The 16,929-nt window shown below is 54.8% G+C and overlaps 5 protein-coding genes across 7 annotated transcripts; all 5 read right to left on the bottom strand.

Annotated features, from left to right (window-relative positions):
• Positions 1 to 4,627: 4,627 nt before the first annotated feature.
• Positions 4,628 to 5,426, bottom strand: HBQ1 (hemoglobin subunit theta 1). 2 transcript variants are annotated; one of them, XM_019648474.1, is made up of 3 exons: positions 5,271 to 5,426; positions 4,961 to 5,165; positions 4,628 to 4,847 (listed from the first exon to the last, which is right to left on the bottom strand). In XM_019648474.1, the coding sequence occupies exons 1-3, from the start codon at positions 5,363 to 5,365 to the stop codon at positions 4,719 to 4,721; spliced, it is 429 nt and encodes a 142-aa protein (XP_019504019.1). In that variant the 5' UTR covers positions 5,366 to 5,426; the 3' UTR covers positions 4,628 to 4,718. The 2 variants fall into 2 exon arrangements, with proteins under 2 accessions (XP_019504019.1, XP_019504018.1); XM_019648473.1 differs by having other exon boundaries at positions 4,961 to 5,426.
• A 1,904-nt stretch (positions 5,427 to 7,330) lies between these two features.
• On the bottom strand, positions 7,331 to 8,232 carry LOC109385842 (hemoglobin subunit alpha). The gene is made up of 3 exons (XM_019648470.1): positions 8,088 to 8,232; positions 7,645 to 7,849; positions 7,331 to 7,555 (listed from the first exon to the last, which is right to left on the bottom strand). Exons 1-3 carry the CDS (start codon positions 8,180 to 8,182, stop codon positions 7,427 to 7,429), a joined length of 429 nt encoding a protein of 142 aa, XP_019504015.1. The 5' UTR covers positions 8,183 to 8,232; the 3' UTR covers positions 7,331 to 7,426.
• A 3,487-nt stretch (positions 8,233 to 11,719) lies between these two features.
• LOC109385841 (hemoglobin subunit alpha) lies at positions 11,720 to 12,621 on the bottom strand. Its single transcript, XM_019648469.1, has 3 exons — positions 12,477 to 12,621; positions 12,034 to 12,238; positions 11,720 to 11,944 (listed from the first exon to the last, which is right to left on the bottom strand). Exons 1-3 carry the CDS (start codon positions 12,569 to 12,571, stop codon positions 11,816 to 11,818), a joined length of 429 nt encoding a protein of 142 aa, XP_019504014.1. The 5' UTR covers positions 12,572 to 12,621; the 3' UTR covers positions 11,720 to 11,815.
• Positions 12,622 to 14,039: 1,418 nt separating this feature from the next.
• On the bottom strand, positions 14,040 to 14,852 carry HBM (hemoglobin subunit mu). Of its 2 annotated transcripts, none has more exons than XM_019648482.1 (3): positions 14,721 to 14,852; positions 14,352 to 14,556; positions 14,040 to 14,227 (listed from the first exon to the last, which is right to left on the bottom strand). In XM_019648482.1, exons 1-3 carry the CDS (start codon positions 14,810 to 14,812, stop codon positions 14,099 to 14,101), a joined length of 426 nt encoding a protein of 141 aa, XP_019504027.1. In that variant the 5' UTR covers positions 14,813 to 14,852; the 3' UTR covers positions 14,040 to 14,098. The 2 variants fall into 2 exon arrangements, with proteins under 2 accessions (XP_019504027.1, XP_019504028.1); XM_019648483.1 differs by having other exon boundaries at positions 14,137 to 14,227; positions 14,327 to 14,556.
• Positions 14,853 to 15,539: 687 nt separating this feature from the next.
• Positions 15,540 to 16,929, bottom strand: HBZ (hemoglobin subunit zeta). Its single transcript, XM_019648472.1, has 3 exons — positions 16,795 to 16,929; positions 15,912 to 16,116; positions 15,540 to 15,765 (listed from the first exon to the last, which is right to left on the bottom strand). Exons 1-3 carry the CDS (start codon positions 16,887 to 16,889, stop codon positions 15,637 to 15,639), a joined length of 429 nt encoding a protein of 142 aa, XP_019504017.1. The 5' UTR covers positions 16,890 to 16,929; the 3' UTR covers positions 15,540 to 15,636.

Genomic DNA, 16,929 nt, shown 5'->3' with positions numbered 1-16,929 from the left:
CTGTCCTTTTGTTCTTCAGTCTAGTTGTGGAGGACGTCGCTTCACTGGCCCATGTTGGTATTATCATTGCACTCTTCCCGGGTGAGGCAGATCGGTCGCCGGCCTCTGGACAGCTCATGCCGGCTGCTGACTGCTCACATTGGCTGCCAGCCACTCACCGTAGCTCATGGCAGCCCACTGCAGACTATGCCGTTGCCGGCAACTCACGGCAGCCCAGCTCCAGGTTGAGCTGTTGTTCAGCATCTTAGCTGCAGAGGGCGCAGCGTCACTGGCCCTCGTATGTGTGATTTGAACAGGGGTCCTGCTGCTCAGAGCTGGTGTCCCAAGCCAACTCTTAACCAACGTGCCACTCTGCCAGCCCTACATTCTGATCTTTATCCTTTATTCAGATCAATTAAGTCCCTTATAATCCATGTAGTTAACTTATTTGGTTTTGTTGATACCATCTTATTTGGGGCTCCAGATATTTAAAATCTTGTCTCTAACTTTGTAAACATAGGAAGCATCCTTGTGATTGAATCTGACACCTTCAGGGGCTGACCATTTTGTGGGTCTGTTCTATTGACTCATGTGTCTGCTGGCTTTCATACATTGTGGCTTATCTCCATGTGCTCGGTGAGTTTGCCGTTCATTGCCCTGTGTGCCTTTATCGAGGGAGGATTTATTTAACTCTGCCAGGTGTCTGGGCTCTATGAGGGAAGTCCAGGATTATTTAAAATGAAATCCACAGCCTGAGAGATTTTGGGGGGATCATTCGGGTGATACGAACTTGGGCTCCAAATCCAGCGTCAATGTGTGATTTCAATTTATCAGGGAGTTATTTTCCCTTTGCTGCTGAGCAGTAAGCTGGGGTTTTTTGTATTTTTGTTTTTTCAGTTCCTGTGCTTGGGGAAAGTAGGAAATTGTCCAGTGGGTGTAGCCTTTTGGGGCCCCAGCTGTATGGGGAAGAGTCACCTATTAGCATGTCACGTGACACTGCCCCTTTTAACCCAGGAGCCCATGAGGAAGGAAAGAGTTCGCTAGTTTGGGCAAATGCCTCAGGACCCAAGTAGTTTGCGTGCTGTGATCACCTCTCTGAGTTCTCTCTCACCTTTCTTTGGTTTGGGGCCTGAAAATTCCTGATCATCTCATTTGCTCTGTGATGCTTTTAAGAAGATGTACACCATTTTACCCAGCATTTTTAGTTATCCATAAATGAAACTGTAGCCTCTTCCCAATTTGGAAATGGCGGCTCAGAGCAGGCAAAGCCTCGGAGCAGTGACAGGGCCCAGAGGTCTGAAGAGCTGGGCATATCTAGAAGAAGGACCCACCCCCACCCTCAAAATACAAGGGCAAGTAATTTCAATGTGTAAGCTGGGCTGATGGTCTCCTTCAGGTCTGTAGAAGGGTTTCTATGGGGTTAATCTGACAATGCCATATGCCATAGTAGGAATGGGCGAGGGACACAAATGGGCGTAGAACTTTAGCTGCAAATATTCAGGGCAAGGCTTTCTGCAAATTCTTGATAAAAATGAAGAACACACACACACAAATGAAAGCTCACTCATACCCTCAACCACTTTCCTTTTCTGGGATTTATATCAAGTATGGTGATGATTGCCTTCTCTGTCCCTTTAGTCCCATGCCTGTGGAAAACTGCTACCAACATTTAGCGTATATTGTTTTCAAGTGTTCTTGTGATTATATCAATACAAAAATGGATTTACGCTTTACATGTTGACCTGCAGCTTGCTTTTTTATACAAATTGTTGGACAGTTAAGTTCGTGAACTCATCCTAGAAAAAGTGCTACATACCTCATTGCTGAATATCACTATGGTCACCTTTGAAGTACTCCCCTTGGGAAGCTATGCACCGACGCCAGTGCCTAGTCCACTTTTCAAAGCAATTTTGGAACTCTTTTTCTGGAATGGCCATCAGAGCTGTCATCGTATTACCTACACTTGATGTTCTGAATGTCATCAAAATGTCTTCCTTTCAATATTTCCTTTATCTTTGGGTAAAGACAGAAGTCACTGGGGCCAGATCAGGTGAGTAGGGAGGGTGTTCCAATACAGTTATGTGTTTACCGGCTAAAAACTCCCTCACAGACAGTGCTATGTGAGCTGGTGCATTGTCATGATGCAAGAGCCATGAATTGTTGGTGAAAAGTTCAGGTTGTCTAACTTTTTCACGCAGCCTTTTCAGCACTTCCAAATAGTAAACTTGGTTAACTGTCCAGTTGGTACAAATTCATAATGAATAATCCCTCTGATATCAAAAAAAGTTAGCAACATCATTGCAACAAGTTCATGAACCTAATTGTCAGTCCTCATACATAAAATGTTTTCATACATATGTGCCTCTATTTTCCATAGGATAAACTCCCAGAAGCAGGATTACAGGCTTAGAGAATTTGCGCTTTTTAGATTTAAAGGATACAATCAGTGGTGTGCTAGAGCCTGCTTAGATGAACTCATGTTAAATTTTCAAGAATTCTGAGAGCTGATTATTAAATACAACCACTTTTAAAAGTTATGTTCATTTTCAAATAAATAGGTCATGTTCAAAACAAAGATAATAGGGACCGCCGAGTGGCGCGATGGTTAAGAACTGGCTTGGGATGCCAGAGGGCCCTGGTTCGGATCCCACATATGAGGGCCAGTGACACTGCCCTCCACAGCTAAGATGCTGAACAACAGCTCAACCTGGAGCTGGGCTGCCCGTGAGTCGCTGGTGACGGCGTAGGCTGCAGCCCCTGTGGCAGTGGGTTTCCATGGGCTACCATGTGTAGTCAGCAGCCAGCGTGAGTGGCCAGCAGCTGTTGTGAGCGGCCGTCCAGAAGCCGGCGACTGATCTGCCTCGCCCGGGAAGAGCGCAGTGATGACTTGGGCCAGTGAAGCAACATCCTCCACAACTAGACTGAAGAACAAAACGACAGCAACTTGTCTGTTCCCCTTCCCCCAATTACCCAATAAAAAAACAAAGATAATAAATACTGAAAACTCATTGCTTCCTAATTATGTTACTACATTTTACTATTATCTGTGTTTATGTCTTTTGTATCTGGACAATAGAAATGTAACAATAGCAGCTGCTATGCACCTCTTCGTAATTTCCTGTTAAGTGATAGCATATTGATAGCTTGAAATCAACCATGATTGCAATATTTACACCTTGGAAATTGGCAAATGCTACAAATCAGCCCTCTTCCCCTTTTTCCAGACTTCCGGTCACTAAACATTTGCTGGCCCACAACTATACAACTGAATTACCCTCCCCAAAGGGTATGTACTAAGTTATACTTCCACCGGAAGTGTATTGGATCTTGCCTTTTTACGATGGGTATCTCATGTTAATTAGCATTTTAATTTGCATTGCTTTGCGCATTATTGCAAACATCTGTTGGCCATTGTTACACTGGGAGGTGTCTTCATCTTTGGCTTAGTTTTCATTGGGTTAACTGAGTTTAAAGAGAAAGAGGTTGAGGGGGTGAGAAAAAAGAATTTGGAGGTCTATAATAACCGTTTGCTTGCTGTTAATGGCAAATATTTCCAGTGTGTCCATTTTTTCCAGTGTTACTTTGAAGATACCAGATGTGCCTAGAAGGACCTGAAATCCTGAAATTCTGGCTGTACATTCAGTGTTACCTTGTTACATGTCTGAGTGGGGCTGTTTCTGCCAGTCTGTGTGTGTGTGTATCTGGTTGTGTGTGGTGTGTCTACATGTGTGTGTCACACATGTGCTCTTGGATTTGACTCCCATGTCTTCCATTTGTTCAAAGGTGTCAAGTGGGAATTGAAAGAATAATGGACCCACTGAGATACACAAGAAGGTATAGTAAGTGGAGTAGTTACTGCATGTTCTGAAGTTTACACAGTGACCATGATAGATTTTTGAGGAAAATTTTAAAAAAGTAAGCAGCTCTGAGGTCTGTCTCCTTGGAAGTGTAGATGTAGGCAGGGCTCTGGGCTTTGCTACGTGACTGGGTGCTGGGGCAGAACCCACCTCCTTCCACTAGGTCCAGAGTCTGGTGGCAAACGGGGGCTTCACCTCAAGCTTCTCCTATCCCTAAAATCCCCATTACCTTGCTAGAGCCGCTGTGCCGTGTTGTGCGGGTTGGGCTAGGCGCAGGCCCGGTCGACGCCGGCAGGGGGCGCCGCTCCCTCATTTTCTCAGAGGCTGTGCCCGCATCCTGCCCTCGGTTTTAGGCGTGTGAGGGACCAGGTCCCGCGTACTTAGATCTGAGAGGAGTCACCCGAAGCAAGTAGCCCTGAGGAGGGCCTTGGCCTGGCCAGCGTGGGCAAGCCCATGACCCCCCTGCCTGGTACGCCACTCCCGAGGGGCGGAAGCCGCGGGTCTGCGCCTCCAAGCGGCCGCGGTCAAGGGCATGGTAGGTCGGAGTTACGATGTAACACTCAGGACCCGCTGTACTCAACTCGCTTCAGGCCGCCGGGGTTGGGGACGACCAGAATCTCCACTCGGCTGCCCAGGGCGTCCAACGAACGCGCGCCGGGGTCTGACCATGGTGGGATGTGCGGCTCAGGCCTCTAGATCCCCATCCGTCCTTCAGTGGGGCAGGACCTCTACCCCGACCCTGTCAGGCCCTGGGGCGCGCACCCCTCAGGGAACACACGCATACCACAGGCTGAAGCTTTCTTTCTGGGGGGACTTTACTCAAACACCGGAACGTCGCGGGAAGGGGCGGCTGGGGGCGTCTTGCGACCACCCATCCTCAGTTTAGTGATAGCTGGAGGCCAGCGCCAAAATCACGTCGCTCAGAAACTTGTCCAGCGAGGCCTGCAGGGTGGGGCTGAAGTCCCCAGGGAAGTACCGGGCGAGGGTCACCATCAGGCAGTGGCTCAGGAGCTGCGGGGGGAGGAAGTCGTTTCCACCCGCGTCCATCTGTCCCCCACACCCTTCCCTGGTGGGAACTTCCCCCTCCCCCAGCGAGCGGGTCCAGACCCAGCCCGCATGTTTACCTTGAAGTTGACGGGGTTCACTCGCAGCTTATGGGCGTGCAGGTCGCTCAGAGCCGACAGGGCGCGGGGCAAGTCGTCCATGTGGTCCACGGCCAGAGTCAGTGCTTCGGCGACCTTCTGGCCGTGGGCTTTGACCTGGGCGGAGCCGGGTCTCATGTCCAAGTGGAGGAAGTAAGTCTTGGTGGAGGGGAAGGCCAGGAAGGTCCTGCAGGAGGAACGGAGACTGAGGTGCTGCGCCCCGGGGTGGGGGCGCATCCCCGCGGCGGGCGGAAAGGCAGTGAGCCCGGAGGAAGCCAAGGCCTGTCCGCACCTCTCCAGGGCCTCGGTCGCGTAGACGCCGACGTTGTTATTCAGCTTCTTCCACAGCGCGCGCACTACAGCCTTGTCTGCAGCCGACAGCACCATTGTGGAGCCCCGGGCCAGCTGCGCTTGCTCAGCGCGGGGTGCTATGCCAGAGCCAATCGGCCACGCGTCTCTGCGTCCTCCGGGGGGCGCCACGCCACGGAGTCTGGTTCCTTTGGGGTCCGGGAGCTTCCAGTCTCCTGCGTCTGCTCTGACCCCGACCTTCGCAATCGTCCGGGATCCCCAGCCTCCCATTTTTGTAGTGGTTTCTATATGGAAACTAATATTTAATACATAGTATTATTAGGTAATACTGAATTTTAGCATGGATTTTGGCATTGCACATCAGTTTATCATACCCCCCTCCGGAGTCTGTTATGACACCTTTCTGAGTCTATTTTCTCATTTATTGGATAAAACGAATATAATGTCTTCTTCCCAAGGTTGGTGTGAGGATTAAATGGATAAAAAATGTCAAGTGTCTCCCTCATAGCAGATGTCCCGTTCAGGACAATGAACATTTATTGACTGCCTAGGATGCATCCTAATAATAATAGCTAATACCTATGCGGCACTCATTCTCTGCCAGGGACCACTCTACACCTTTGTCATTGTTATTGTGGTAAAATTCATATAACGTAAGATTTGCCATCTTAGCCATTTTAAAGTGTACAATTCACTGTCTTTAATTACATTCACAATGTTATGCAACCATTACCACTATCCAGTTCCAGAATTTTTTCATCATCCCAAATAGAAACTCTGTATCTATTAGCAGTCACTCTAGAATCCCTCTTCTCCAGCCCCTGGCAACCACCAATCTGCTCTCTGTCTCTGTGGATTTGCCTGTTCCCGGACATTTCATATAAATAGAATCATGCAATATATGATCTTTTGTGTCTGGCTTCTTTCACTTAGCACATTTTAAAGGTTTAACCCCTTTGTATCATGTCTCAATCCTCCACTGCTTTTTATGGCTGAAGAACATTCCATTGCCTGGATGGACCACGTGTTCGTTGCCCATTCATCAGTTGCTGGACATTTGGGTTGTTTCCACTTTTAGCCCAGGCCCTCGTTTTTTGTTAATAATAAAGATTACTTCTTACTGAGAGCTGAGACTGTGCCACCAGCTGTGCTAAAAGCATCACAAACTGAGGCAGGGGACTTGCTATGTCATTTTCCAACGACCACTCTTGGGCCCGGGGATGAAAGGACATTGCTCTCAGTTGGAAGCTTGGGGCTGGACTGCAGCCAGAACTGGACACCGCAAGCCCTCATTCTGAAGTCACCTGCTCTTTGTGGAGGAAGCGCATCGGAGTGCTGGCTTACTGGTCCTGGCTCTCTTCTCCGTTGCGGCACTAGAGGCGTTGGTGGGCCTCAGAGGTGCCAGTCTCAGGACAGTGCAGTGGATGCTGAGCTGGACCCCAGCACAGGGCCTCCAGACCTGTGATGGCCCCAGGATGTCAGTGTCTGCAGGGCGGGCATCCTGGGGTGGCATCAGGTGAAAGGGGTGCGAGAAAGTTGCCTGGCATCTGCAATTGTGCTGCTTAACCCGAATTGCGTCGACTGTGTATTTGGGAGGCACTTGATGGAGAAGGGAGCATTCAGTGTGACTCTGAAGGAGTGGGACCCAGCGTCTTCCCATCATCCAACTCTAAGAGGAGCCCTGGAAGAGCTCAGAGGTCCTAGGCTGGAGGCCTGCTAACTCTCAGAGTAAGTGTGTGTGTCATAAAATGTAAAGACGGAAAAGGAATCCATTATTTGAGCAACTAGTGTTGACTCGCACAGCTCGGAAATGAAATGGAAGAGGAGAGGGAATGTACACAGCACAGCACTCCATGGTGAGAGCCGAGGGTTGGCCAGCGAATCCCCGGCAGTGGCAGCTGGACTGGCTCCACTCCCTCCTCTACCCATTTACACCCTTCCCTCTCTTCGCTGATTGCGGAGAGGTCCTCGGTACGAGGCATGCAGAACACCCACCCCTACCCTGGCAAGTTCGCGGACACACAGAACCCAGGTCACACAGGCTGCAGTCCACTCAGACTTTATTCAAAGATCAGGAAGTGTGGGTGCGCAGAGCGCAAAGGGACCCCGGGTCGGGGCAGGGATCACCGCGGCTCCAGCTTAACGGTACTTGGAGGTCAGCACGGTGCTCACGGAGGCCAGGAACTTGTCCAGGGAGGCGTGGACAGCAGGGGTGAACTCGGAGGGGTTGTGGCTGGCCAGAGTCACCAGCAGGCAATGGCTCAGGAGCTGCGGAGAGAGGCGGTGTCAGGGGGCGTCCGGGCGCGGCCGCCTGAGGCCTCCGCCCACATGTCTGCCGGCCCGGCCCGCGTGCTCACCTTGAAGTTGACGGGGTCCACACGCAGCTTGTGGGCGTGCAGGTCGCTCAGAGCGGACAGGGCGCCAGCCAGGTCATCGATGCTGCCCACGGCCTTGGTCAGAGCGTCGCCCACCTTCTTGCCGTGGCCCTTCACCTGGGCGGAGCCGTGGGCCAGGTCGAAGTGGGGGAAGTAGGTCTTGGTGGTGGGGAAGCTCAGGAACATCCTGCGGGGCGAGAGGAAGAGTGTGAGTGGCGGGGGGGCGGGGGTCTAGGGCAGGGTCGTGAGCCTGGGATTCGGATGAAGGCGCTGGCGGGACTCTTCGGGCGGGTCCGCAGTCTGGACCCTGAGGTCTTGGGGACGTGGGCGCCAGCTGGGTCGGAGCCCACCGAGGAGGTGCTGGCAGGTCCGCGACCAGGCGGCTGTTGAGCCCCGGGGTCGCAGCAGGGAAAGGAGGGCCTCACCTCTCCAGGGCCTCGGCGCCATACTCGCCAGCATTGCCGCCAACCTTATCCCAGGCGGCCTTGACGTTGCTTTTGTCGGCGGGAGACAGCACCATGGTGACTTCTTTCTGAGTCTGTGTGAGGACCAGAAGGGTGGCGGGCGGGGAATATGCGCAGCTTTTATGCGTGGGGCCTAAGGGGCACGCCCGCCCCGGCCGCGCTCATTGGCTGGCGCGGAGCTGCTGGGCTTGACCCCGACTGCAGGGGGCGCCCAGAGCCGTGTCTGCTTCTGGGTGGAGCGGTGGGGACGTCGCTCCCCGGTTGCAGAGGCACCTGGTGTCTGCGGGTCTGGATATTTCTTTCTCCCAACGATCGCTTCTTGCCCGCTGCATCCACCTCCCCCGGAAGTGATATTCTCGCCCCCTCGCTGGTGGGGGCCGGTTTGTAGAGGTGGGTCCCTTTATGGTCCCTGAGCCTCCCTAGCCACAGGCTGCGCTCTCCTGGGAATCTACCCCGGACCTAGGCTTGGTGCACGCTCGACGTGTTTTAACTTGGGTAGAATCAATGAACAAATGGACGACTGTGTGCAGGAAGGAAGAAAGGCCTCGCCTAGTCCGGGGCGGAAATAGACGCGCGCAAGAAGGTCCTCGCTCACGTATCCTCAAGAATTCCTGCTTGGAATGCTTCCTGCTTCCCTTCAGCCTTGGTTCTTCCAGCCCCCTTTCCTTCCAAAAATAATCATTGAGCGTCATTGAGTGCCAGTCTCTCGATAGAACAATTCATAGGGCTGGAGTAGGGGGTTCCCCACTCAGGCTTCTTCCAGGGTCCTGGTCCTGCAACCCCATCTCAAGAACTCACGGAGGTCCCTCCCCTGTGTGATTGTTTGAATGACTGCCTCCCTCCCTCCCCCAATCAGGTGGTCCTGGTTCACAATGACACCCCATCCCCCAAATTGTGCCTGACACAACACTCGCTAGGTAAATAGGGGTTGAGTTGATACATAAAGCAACTGCTGAGCAAGAGCTGAGATTTCAGCCTAGTTAGGGACAGAGTCATCAAACCATCATACAAGGATTGATAATCTCAAACCTCAGTAAAGGCCCTAAGTCAGCATGAAGGAGGTATATGAGGCATTCGAGGATATCAGGGTTAGCCTGAGGATCACGGGTGGGCTTCCCTGAGGAGGTGAGACTGAAGGATGAATAAGTATTAGGTGGAGTAGGGTGAAGGGGGAACCCTCCAGTTGGCTTGGAGAGGGGCAGGGGGAGAGAAGGCCTCTGTGGCTGCAGAATGAATGTGGGGAGATGTGGGGGTGATGTGGCTGGCCAGACCCTGCAGGAGGGGGAAAGGATGGACTTATGGTGAAACAGTGAGAAGGGGCCTTGCTGGTCACAAGTGATGGTCCCTTGGTCTAGTTGGTGGGACTGGGGAACTCACTAGGTTAAACATCATAACTGGAGGAGGAGAAAGGGAGTGAGAAGTCCTTGCTATGCCCTTCTCTGGGAGCCTGGAGGAAGACTGCTTTGGGGAGTGAGTTGGGTGGGCTTCCTCCAGCCCATCCCTCTGCCCACATCCCTCCCCTAAGACCTTCACTCAAGACTTGCCCTGTGTGTCTGGGAGGACATGATGGCCAAACTGACTTGGGAGGAGAAAAAAGCAGCTCAGACAAGCCTCCGTGATGCTCCCTGAGGCCCTGCCTGCTGGCCCCCTCTTCTCATTTTGTTCTTCCTGGACCTTCCCCCCAACTCATTCCACTTCCCTTCCTACCCTCCTCTCTTTTCCTGATTCTGTCCACAGCCTCTGTTCTAATCCTGGCTCTGAAGAACAAAAAGGATAACACCCTGGGGGCTTAGAAGCATCAAACACCCACTTCCCAGTCCTGGGACAACACCCCCACCCCCACCCCACCCCCATCTCCTACGCCCCCACCCCCTTCTGCATCTTTTCCAATCCCCCTGCCTCTGAGCCCTTCTAAGGCAAGACTTGGTGAACATATATCAGCCAATGGCTCACATTCTTAACATGGAAAGAGATTTTATATATATTATATACATAATCCACATATGTTGTATATAATATATAGAGAAAAATGACTTAAGAGGAAAATTGACAAAGGATATTAACAGGAAATTAACAGAAATATACAAATGACTGATATTATGAAAATAAGACAGCCGAATAAACAAACTGTCCAGACAAGATGTAGAGGAGACATGATTCGGTGAGAAGAACATGTTGCAGACAAATATCTATGATATAATGAAATGTTGGACAGCTATCATGATAATATTTTCGACCAAAAAAAAAAAAGTGTAGCTGTGTCCCCTCAGCCCACGATAGGGAGCAGTGAGCTTAGTCCTAAACTGTCAACTTGGGCTTCTTCTGCGGGGTGGAGGAACAGGGCAGACGGGACACTCTGTGCCTACTTTGAATAACACAAAAGGGTGCGTGTGTTTGTATGAAAGCATAAGTGGATTTTAATTCCTTTTTTAACCGTTTGTTTTCTATGTTTAAATAAAAATGATTTGGACTGTGGGACAGAGGAAGAGTGCCTGGTGGAGAGGGGGGAAGCTGTTCAGAGAGGTCCATGTCCCCAAAAAAAGTGGTGACCAGGGGATTGGCCACCCTCCCCAAATGTTTTTTTTAAATTAAGGTTTATTGGGGTAACAATGGTTAGTAAAGTTACATAGGTTTCAGGTATACAATTCTGTAATACATCATCTATATATCACAGTGTGTGTGCACCACCCACAGTCAGTTCTCCTTCCATCACCATATATTTGAACTCTCCCCAAAGAGTGTGTTGGTCTGAAGATCTGGGCTGGGCTGGGGTGCTGACAGTGTCCCTCAGGCAGCTGCTAGGTGGGGTGCGCAAGATTCCAGCGTGGAGTCTAGGGTTTCTGCAACTGTGACAGGGGCCTTTGCAACTATTGCTCAGGACACTGAGGTCAAACCCCTGGGAGACCCCAGGAGCCTCCAGGTGCAGAATGCAGTGTGTGTGTGGGGTGGTGGTGGGGTTTATGAGCTGGGGGATCCAGGGCTGGGCACACAGTGAGCTATTCGTGCCTGGTAAAGTGCAGAACAAGGAGCAAGGTACTCTGCTAAAGTGTCCCCCCACCAGTGCACCCCTGTGCTACAGGCAGCTAAGGCCCCTCTCTGCTTAGGAGACTGTCTCACCCACCTGCCCAAAGAGGATTACTGTGACCCAGGAAGGGTGCGTGTGGCTGCCACCCTGGTTCTAACCTACCTTCCCTCCGGTAGAGAGGAGGTGAGAATCTCACAGATTGCCCAGCGCCTGCCTCTGCACCAGGAGCTGCCTATTTGGGGGGTTGGTTGGTTTGTTTTGCTTTTATTTTTGTCTGGATTGTATGTTTGACAGTGATCCGTCAGAGAGATTTACAAGAGGGTGGCAATCTTAGGACTCCCCATTTCCCTCGCCCCAGAGAGGAAGCCTTGGAAACCTGGCACCTCCCAGTGCAGGAGCTTGGTTCGGTGCATTCCTGGAAGCGTCAGCCTTAGGTCCCCTTCCTCTTCCTCCTCGCTCCCGTTCCCTCTCTTCGCTGATTGCGGAGAGGTCCTCGGTAGGAGGCATGCAGAACACCCACCCCTACCCTGGCAAGTTCGCGGACACACAGAACCCAGGTCACACAGGCTGCAGTCCACTCAGACTTTATTCAAAGATCAGGAAGTGCGGGTGCGCAGAGCGCAAAGGGACCCCGGGTCGGGGCAGGGATCACCGCGGCTCCAGCTTAACGGTACTTGGAGGTCAGCACGGTGCTCACGGAGGCCAGGAACTTGTCCAGGGAGGCGTGGACAGCAGGGGTGAACTCGGAGGGGTTGTGGCTGGCCAGAGTCACCAGCAGGCAATGGCTCAGGAGCTGCGGAGAGAGGCGGTGTCAGGGGGCGTCCGGGCGCGGCCGCCTGAGGCCTCCGCCCACATGTCTGCCGGCCCGGCCCGCGTGCTCACCTTGAAGTTGACGGGGTCCACACGCAGCTTGTGGGCGTGCAGGTCGCTCAGAGCGGACAGGGCGCCAGCCAGGTCATCGATGCTGCCCACGGCCTTGGTCAGAGCGTCGCCCACCTTCTTGCCGTGGCCCTTCACCTGGGCGGAGCCGTGGGCCAGGTCGAAGTGGGGGAAGTAGGTCTTGGTGGTGGGGAAGCTCAGGAACATCCTGCGGGGCGAGAGGAAGAGTGTGAGTGGCGGGGGGGCGGGGGTCTAGGGCAGGGTCGTGAGCCTGGGATTCGGATGAAGGCGCTGGCGGGACTCTTCGGGCGGGTCCGCAGTCTGGACCCTGAGGTCTTGGGGACGTGGGCGCCAGCTGGGTCGGAGCCCACCGAGGAGGTGCTGGCAGGTCCGCGACCAGGCGGCTGTTGAGCCCCGGGGTCGCAGCAGGGAAAGGAGGGCCTCACCTCTCCAGGGCCTCGGCGCCATACTCGCCAGCATTGCCGCCAACCTTATCCCAGGCGGCCTTGACGTTGCTTTTGTCGGCGGGAGACAGCACCATGGTGACTTCTTTCTGAGTCTGTGTGAGGACCAGAAGGGTGGCGGGCAGGGAGTACGCGCAGCTTTTATGCGTGGGGCCTAAGGGGCACGCCCGACCCGGCCGCGCTCTTTGGCTGGCGCGGTTCCAGGAGGTGCGGGCCGGGGACAAAATCTTGAGAAAGGGGGGCGGGCGGGGCTTTTAAGGCCGCCCTCAGTCTCTCGGTCTCCGGCAGGTGGAGACCCAGCTCTCCAGGGTACTCTTTATTGCAGCTTCTGCTGTTCCGGGGTGTTCACACAGTTTTCCGAGCCACCCAAATCCACCGCGCACCCATGTTGGCTGGGGCCGAGGGAAGCTTCGAGAGACTTTTATTTGTCGGTCCCGGAGGAGAACACAAGTTTTTCCGAAGTGAAACACGGTGTTTTGGCACCATACTTTGCGAAGGACCCAAATCTGTCAGTTGTCGATATAAACAGTGAGGGTGAAGGATAATATGGGGTAAATCCTCCACACTTTGTACCCCCAGGGGTGGGCAGGCCTCCTACGCAGCACTTGGGGAGCTCTGCCAAGTCTCCGTCATGGCTAGCCTCCGGCATCCCCCTCAGACTTGGGGGCCTACCGCCCAGCCAGACTCCGTACTCCCCTTCCCCAGGATCCCTCCCCCCCCCAGCACAGACCCAAACTGTCAACCCCGCATTGCCCTCATTTAGAGTCTGGCGCCCAAACCACAGAGGTGAGAGACTTGGGGGAGCAGTGGGGGGAGCAGGCCTTGGCTGGAAAACCCCCAGAGGCTGAGACACAGCAACTGGGACTGAAGTGTGGGGTGGAGGTTGGGCAGCCAGGGTCCTGCCAGGCACTGACCTTGCGTTATGATCTCATAAATTATTTCAAAGCCGAGTAAGGTTGTTTTTTTCTTTTCCCCCATCCCTGAGTTAGTTTGTTGATGGGAACCGGGTTGGAAACCTGCTCTATCTGCCAGATTGTGGCCACCTAGGAATCCCTCTGTACCCCCACCTGCCACCCCAGGAGATTCTGAGGAAGGGGCTACCTTGGCCCCTGGGCCTGGGTGCCTAGATCTGTCTGCAAAGGAGGCAGCTCCCAGTGTGAGGTGGAGAATGAATGAATGAATGGATGAATGAATAAAGTAAATGCAGATGTGATTTGCCAACAGTATGGCACCCCCTCAGGTGCCCCATGCAAACTGAAGTCTTAGAGGATCCCTCCATCCGAGCACCCACTCTGCCCCACCACATACTCCCCCCACAGGAGGGCAACTATTGTGGTCAAGCCTTTGGGTGTCTACGCACTTCCTAGGCCCAGGATGGTCAGCCTGAGAACCATCCCCATTACAAGTCTGGAGAGCTCTCAGGATCCACTCCAGGCCCCCATTCTCTTGTTAGCAAAGTTTTAGGGTCACACCCTAAGATTCCTAAGTCTCTCTGCCCAGCAACAGTGACTTGAGCCCAAAGACCCAAAGACCACACACGGACAGTTCTTGCCTCAAAAGGCCTCTTTATTGACACGCACAGACCTAGGCCAGCGGGCAGGGGTTCAGCGGTACTTCTCGGTCAGCACCACCGCCAAGCCGGTCAGGAACTTATCCCACGCCGCTTGCATCTCCACCGTGTACTCGTCCTGCAGGTGGGAGGCCAGCACGACCTGGAAACACTGGATCAGCAGCTAGGGGAGAAGGGGCGGGTTGAAAGGGTGTCTGCCCCCTCCAGTTCCTCCTGGAACCCCACCCACGACCCCCTCCTCCCCAGGCCTGTGCGCGCCAACCCTTTAGGGGCCGGGGCTGCCTCACTGGGAAGTTGGTGGGGTCCACGCGGAGCACGTGCGCGTGGAGGTCTGCGAGCGGGCTCATGGCCCAGCGCAGGTTGTCCATGTGCTGCACAGCTACGCCCACCGCCTCCAGCATGCGTTTTCCGTGGCTCAGTAGGTGCACCTCGTCAGGGAAGGGGCCCAGGTGCTTGAAGTAGGTCTTTGTGCTGGGGTACACAGTGAAGAGCCTGCGAGAGCAGGTCAGTGGGAAGGACAGGCGCGTGAGGTCCCTGCAGCGTCTGCAATCGCCCATACCCCCTGGAAACCCGGGTCTGGCCTGCCCCCTCGGGACGCAGGCCTAACACCCCGGTCTCCGCCTCCCTGCGATCCTGGAGACCCCGCACGTACCCACCTGAGCAGCAGCTCCGCCCCGAAGGGCGCCTCGTGTCCCGCGATCAGGTCCCAGACCTGCGCGACCTGGGCACGCTCCTGAGTATTGAGCATGGCGTTGGCGTGGCGTGCTCTGGGGGCTGGCGCCCGCGGACCCCGCCTCTTTATATTAGCATCCCCAGCCCCGCCCGCTCTTATCTGCAGCAGCGCGGCGGGAACTCGGACACCCTCGGCCCGCACCGGGAAATGTCGCCAGCCCCCCACCCCCAGGTCCCCACCACCGCGGAGACCATGGCCTCAGGGATCATCGGGTTAGTGGCACAGACTCACTCCGCTGTGCGTGGGTGCCTTTGCTGCAGACACTAGGAGGATCTGTGATGACTTCCTCGCGGGCGAAGTTACTACTTCGCTCGCCAATAGGAAGCCGATGGAAAGAGTGCGAGAAAGAGCGCGGGGCAAGGACCCCCTTTTCCATGAGGGGCAAGGAGGGAAACTGTATCAGGTGTCCTTGCAGCGCGGGGGCTATGAAGTCAGGCTTTGAAAAAATGTCTCCTGAGTCCCTACACGCACCCAACACGCTGAGTGAAGCGACAGTCTTTGGGCGATTTGGGAAGAGGGTGAGAGGCCCAAACGCACCCAGAGAAAACGGCGTGGGTGGACTGCGGCTGCTCTGCTCTCCCCAGGTTGCGACTCTGAGGTCCGCAGATGCAAGGACTGTCCCAAAGCACCCTGGGAGTGGCCTCCAGGCCTGGTGTGACCCCGGGGTCTCCCCCATTTGATCCCTCACTTTGTCCCCTCCTTCCCCCCAATACTGAAGACGCAGGACTCAGCTCATTCCATCTTCATCCATTTATTGGGGAGTACCGGGAAGAACTGTGGGAGTGTTTAAGGGTAGAGGGGAGGTCGAAGCCTGGCCCCCGGGGTCCAGTGACTGCAGCTCAGCGGTACTTCTCGGTCAGTACGCTGGACACGATGGACAGAAACTTGTCCCAGGCGGCGTGGGCGTCAGCCGTAAAGTCCGCGGGGAAGTGCGAGGCCACCGTGACCAGCAGACAGTGGGACAGAAGCTGGGGGGCGGGAAGAGCGGCTCAGCACGCATGGCCCGGGTGCTCTCTGGGTGGGGGCGGAGTCCCTCTCGCTGAGACACAGCCCTTCTCGCACCCGGGCCCCGCCCCTATTCTGACCCAGTCGGGACCCCCTCCCCCTCGCCCACCTTGAAGTTGACCGGGTCCACGCGCAGGATGTAGGCGTGCAGCTCGCTCAGCTTGGACAGGGCGCCCGCGATGTTGTCGATGCTCTTGACAGCGTCGCCCACGGCGGCCACCACCTTGGAGCCGTGCGCGCGCAGCTGCGCGGAGCCCGGGTGCAGGTCGAAGTGCGGGAAGTAGGTCTTGGTCTGCGGGTAGCTGGCAAAGAGCCTGCGGGCCGGGGGCGGGGCATGAGCGCCGGAAGAGGGCAGCCTGACTACCTCCCCACCATCCAGCCTGCCCCTTTCCGAGCTCGAGGACCCAAGTGCCACCTCGCCACAGGCCCTGCAAGCTGCGCAGGTCTCCCTTCGCTCCCAGCCTGCTGCCTCACACCCAAGCTCGTCTAGCGGCCCCCCATATCACTCCCACCACCCAGCCTTACCCCCCACACCCCGCCCTATTCCAGACCGCTGCAACTCCCGGCTTGTCTCTGCTTCCAACTGGGTCAGCACAACCAGCTCACCAAATCCAGCCTCCTGGGCCTGCAGCCCGTTTCACTTCCTCTGGCTACAGGCGCCTCCTTCCCAGCCCTTGACCTGGCTTGCAGCTTCACCTCCTGCCAGAAATAACGCTCTCCCCAGCAGCATCCCGGGAAGGGCTCTTCAGGGAAGCCTCTTTTTACTGTGCTTTCCCCAGGATCAGAGACCCTGATATCAGTGCTTCAAGGCCTTGGAAGAAACTGTCCATGCCCTTCCGGTGGATGCTTGGGCTTGGTTCTGCTCACACCTCAGTGAGCCCAGGGTCAGTCAAAAGTCTGCATAATTCACCTTCCCCAGCTCACTGTCCCCTGTCCTCACTAACTTCACACTGTCACCTACCTGGCACCATCCCACCCTGTCTGGCACTCACCTCTCCAGGGCCTCAGTGCCGATGCCATCCGCCTGTGTGGCGATCTTGCTCCACATGGACATGATGATGGTCCTCTCAGCCTTGGTCAGAGACATGGTGGCGGCCGAACTGGAGCTGGGCAAGCCTGGGCTGGCC

This window comes from Hipposideros armiger, unplaced genomic scaffold (assembly GCF_001890085.2).
Source record: "Hipposideros armiger isolate ML-2016 unplaced genomic scaffold, ASM189008v1 scaffold_126, whole genome shotgun sequence".
NCBI lineage: Eukaryota > Metazoa > Chordata > Mammalia > Chiroptera > Hipposideridae > Hipposideros > Hipposideros armiger.
The sequence above is the reverse complement of the archived record's forward strand: the minus strand, read 5'-3'. Positions and strand labels throughout refer to the sequence as shown.

Coding starts and splice junctions, on each gene's coding strand:
- HBM (XM_019648482.1), bottom strand. CDS start 14,812: ATGCTCAATACTCAGGAGCGTGCCCAGGTCGCGCAGGTCTGGGACCTG. Junction 14,557..14,720: donor GGGGCGGAGCTGCTGCTCAG/GTGGGTACGTGC, acceptor CTGCTCTCGCAG/GCTCTTCACTGTGTACCCCA. Junction 14,228..14,351: donor TGGACCCCACCAACTTCCCA/GTGAGGCAGCCC, acceptor CTTCTCCCCTAG/CTGCTGATCCAGTGTTTCCA.
- HBQ1 (XM_019648473.1), bottom strand. CDS start 5,365: ATGGTGCTGTCGGCTGCAGACAAGGCTGTAGTGCGCGCGCTGTGGAAG. Junction 4,848..4,960: donor TGAACCCCGTCAACTTCAAG/GTAAACATGCGG, acceptor CTCCCCCCGCAG/CTCCTGAGCCACTGCCTGAT.
- LOC109385841 (XM_019648469.1), bottom strand. CDS start 12,571: ATGGTGCTGTCTCCCGCCGACAAAAGCAACGTCAAGGCCGCCTGGGAT. Junction 12,239..12,476: donor GGCGCCGAGGCCCTGGAGAG/GTGAGGCCCTCC, acceptor CTCGCCCCGCAG/GATGTTCCTGAGCTTCCCCA. Junction 11,945..12,033: donor TGGACCCCGTCAACTTCAAG/GTGAGCACGCGG, acceptor CTCTCTCCGCAG/CTCCTGAGCCATTGCCTGCT.
- LOC109385842 (XM_019648470.1), bottom strand. CDS start 8,182: ATGGTGCTGTCTCCCGCCGACAAAAGCAACGTCAAGGCCGCCTGGGAT. Junction 7,850..8,087: donor GGCGCCGAGGCCCTGGAGAG/GTGAGGCCCTCC, acceptor CTCGCCCCGCAG/GATGTTCCTGAGCTTCCCCA. Junction 7,556..7,644: donor TGGACCCCGTCAACTTCAAG/GTGAGCACGCGG, acceptor CTCTCTCCGCAG/CTCCTGAGCCATTGCCTGCT.
- HBZ (XM_019648472.1), bottom strand. CDS start 16,889: ATGTCTCTGACCAAGGCTGAGAGGACCATCATCATGTCCATGTGGAGC. Junction 16,117..16,794: donor GGCACTGAGGCCCTGGAGAG/GTGAGTGCCAGA, acceptor CCCGGCCCGCAG/GCTCTTTGCCAGCTACCCGC. Junction 15,766..15,911: donor TGGACCCGGTCAACTTCAAG/GTGGGCGAGGGG, acceptor CCCGCCCCCCAG/CTTCTGTCCCACTGTCTGCT.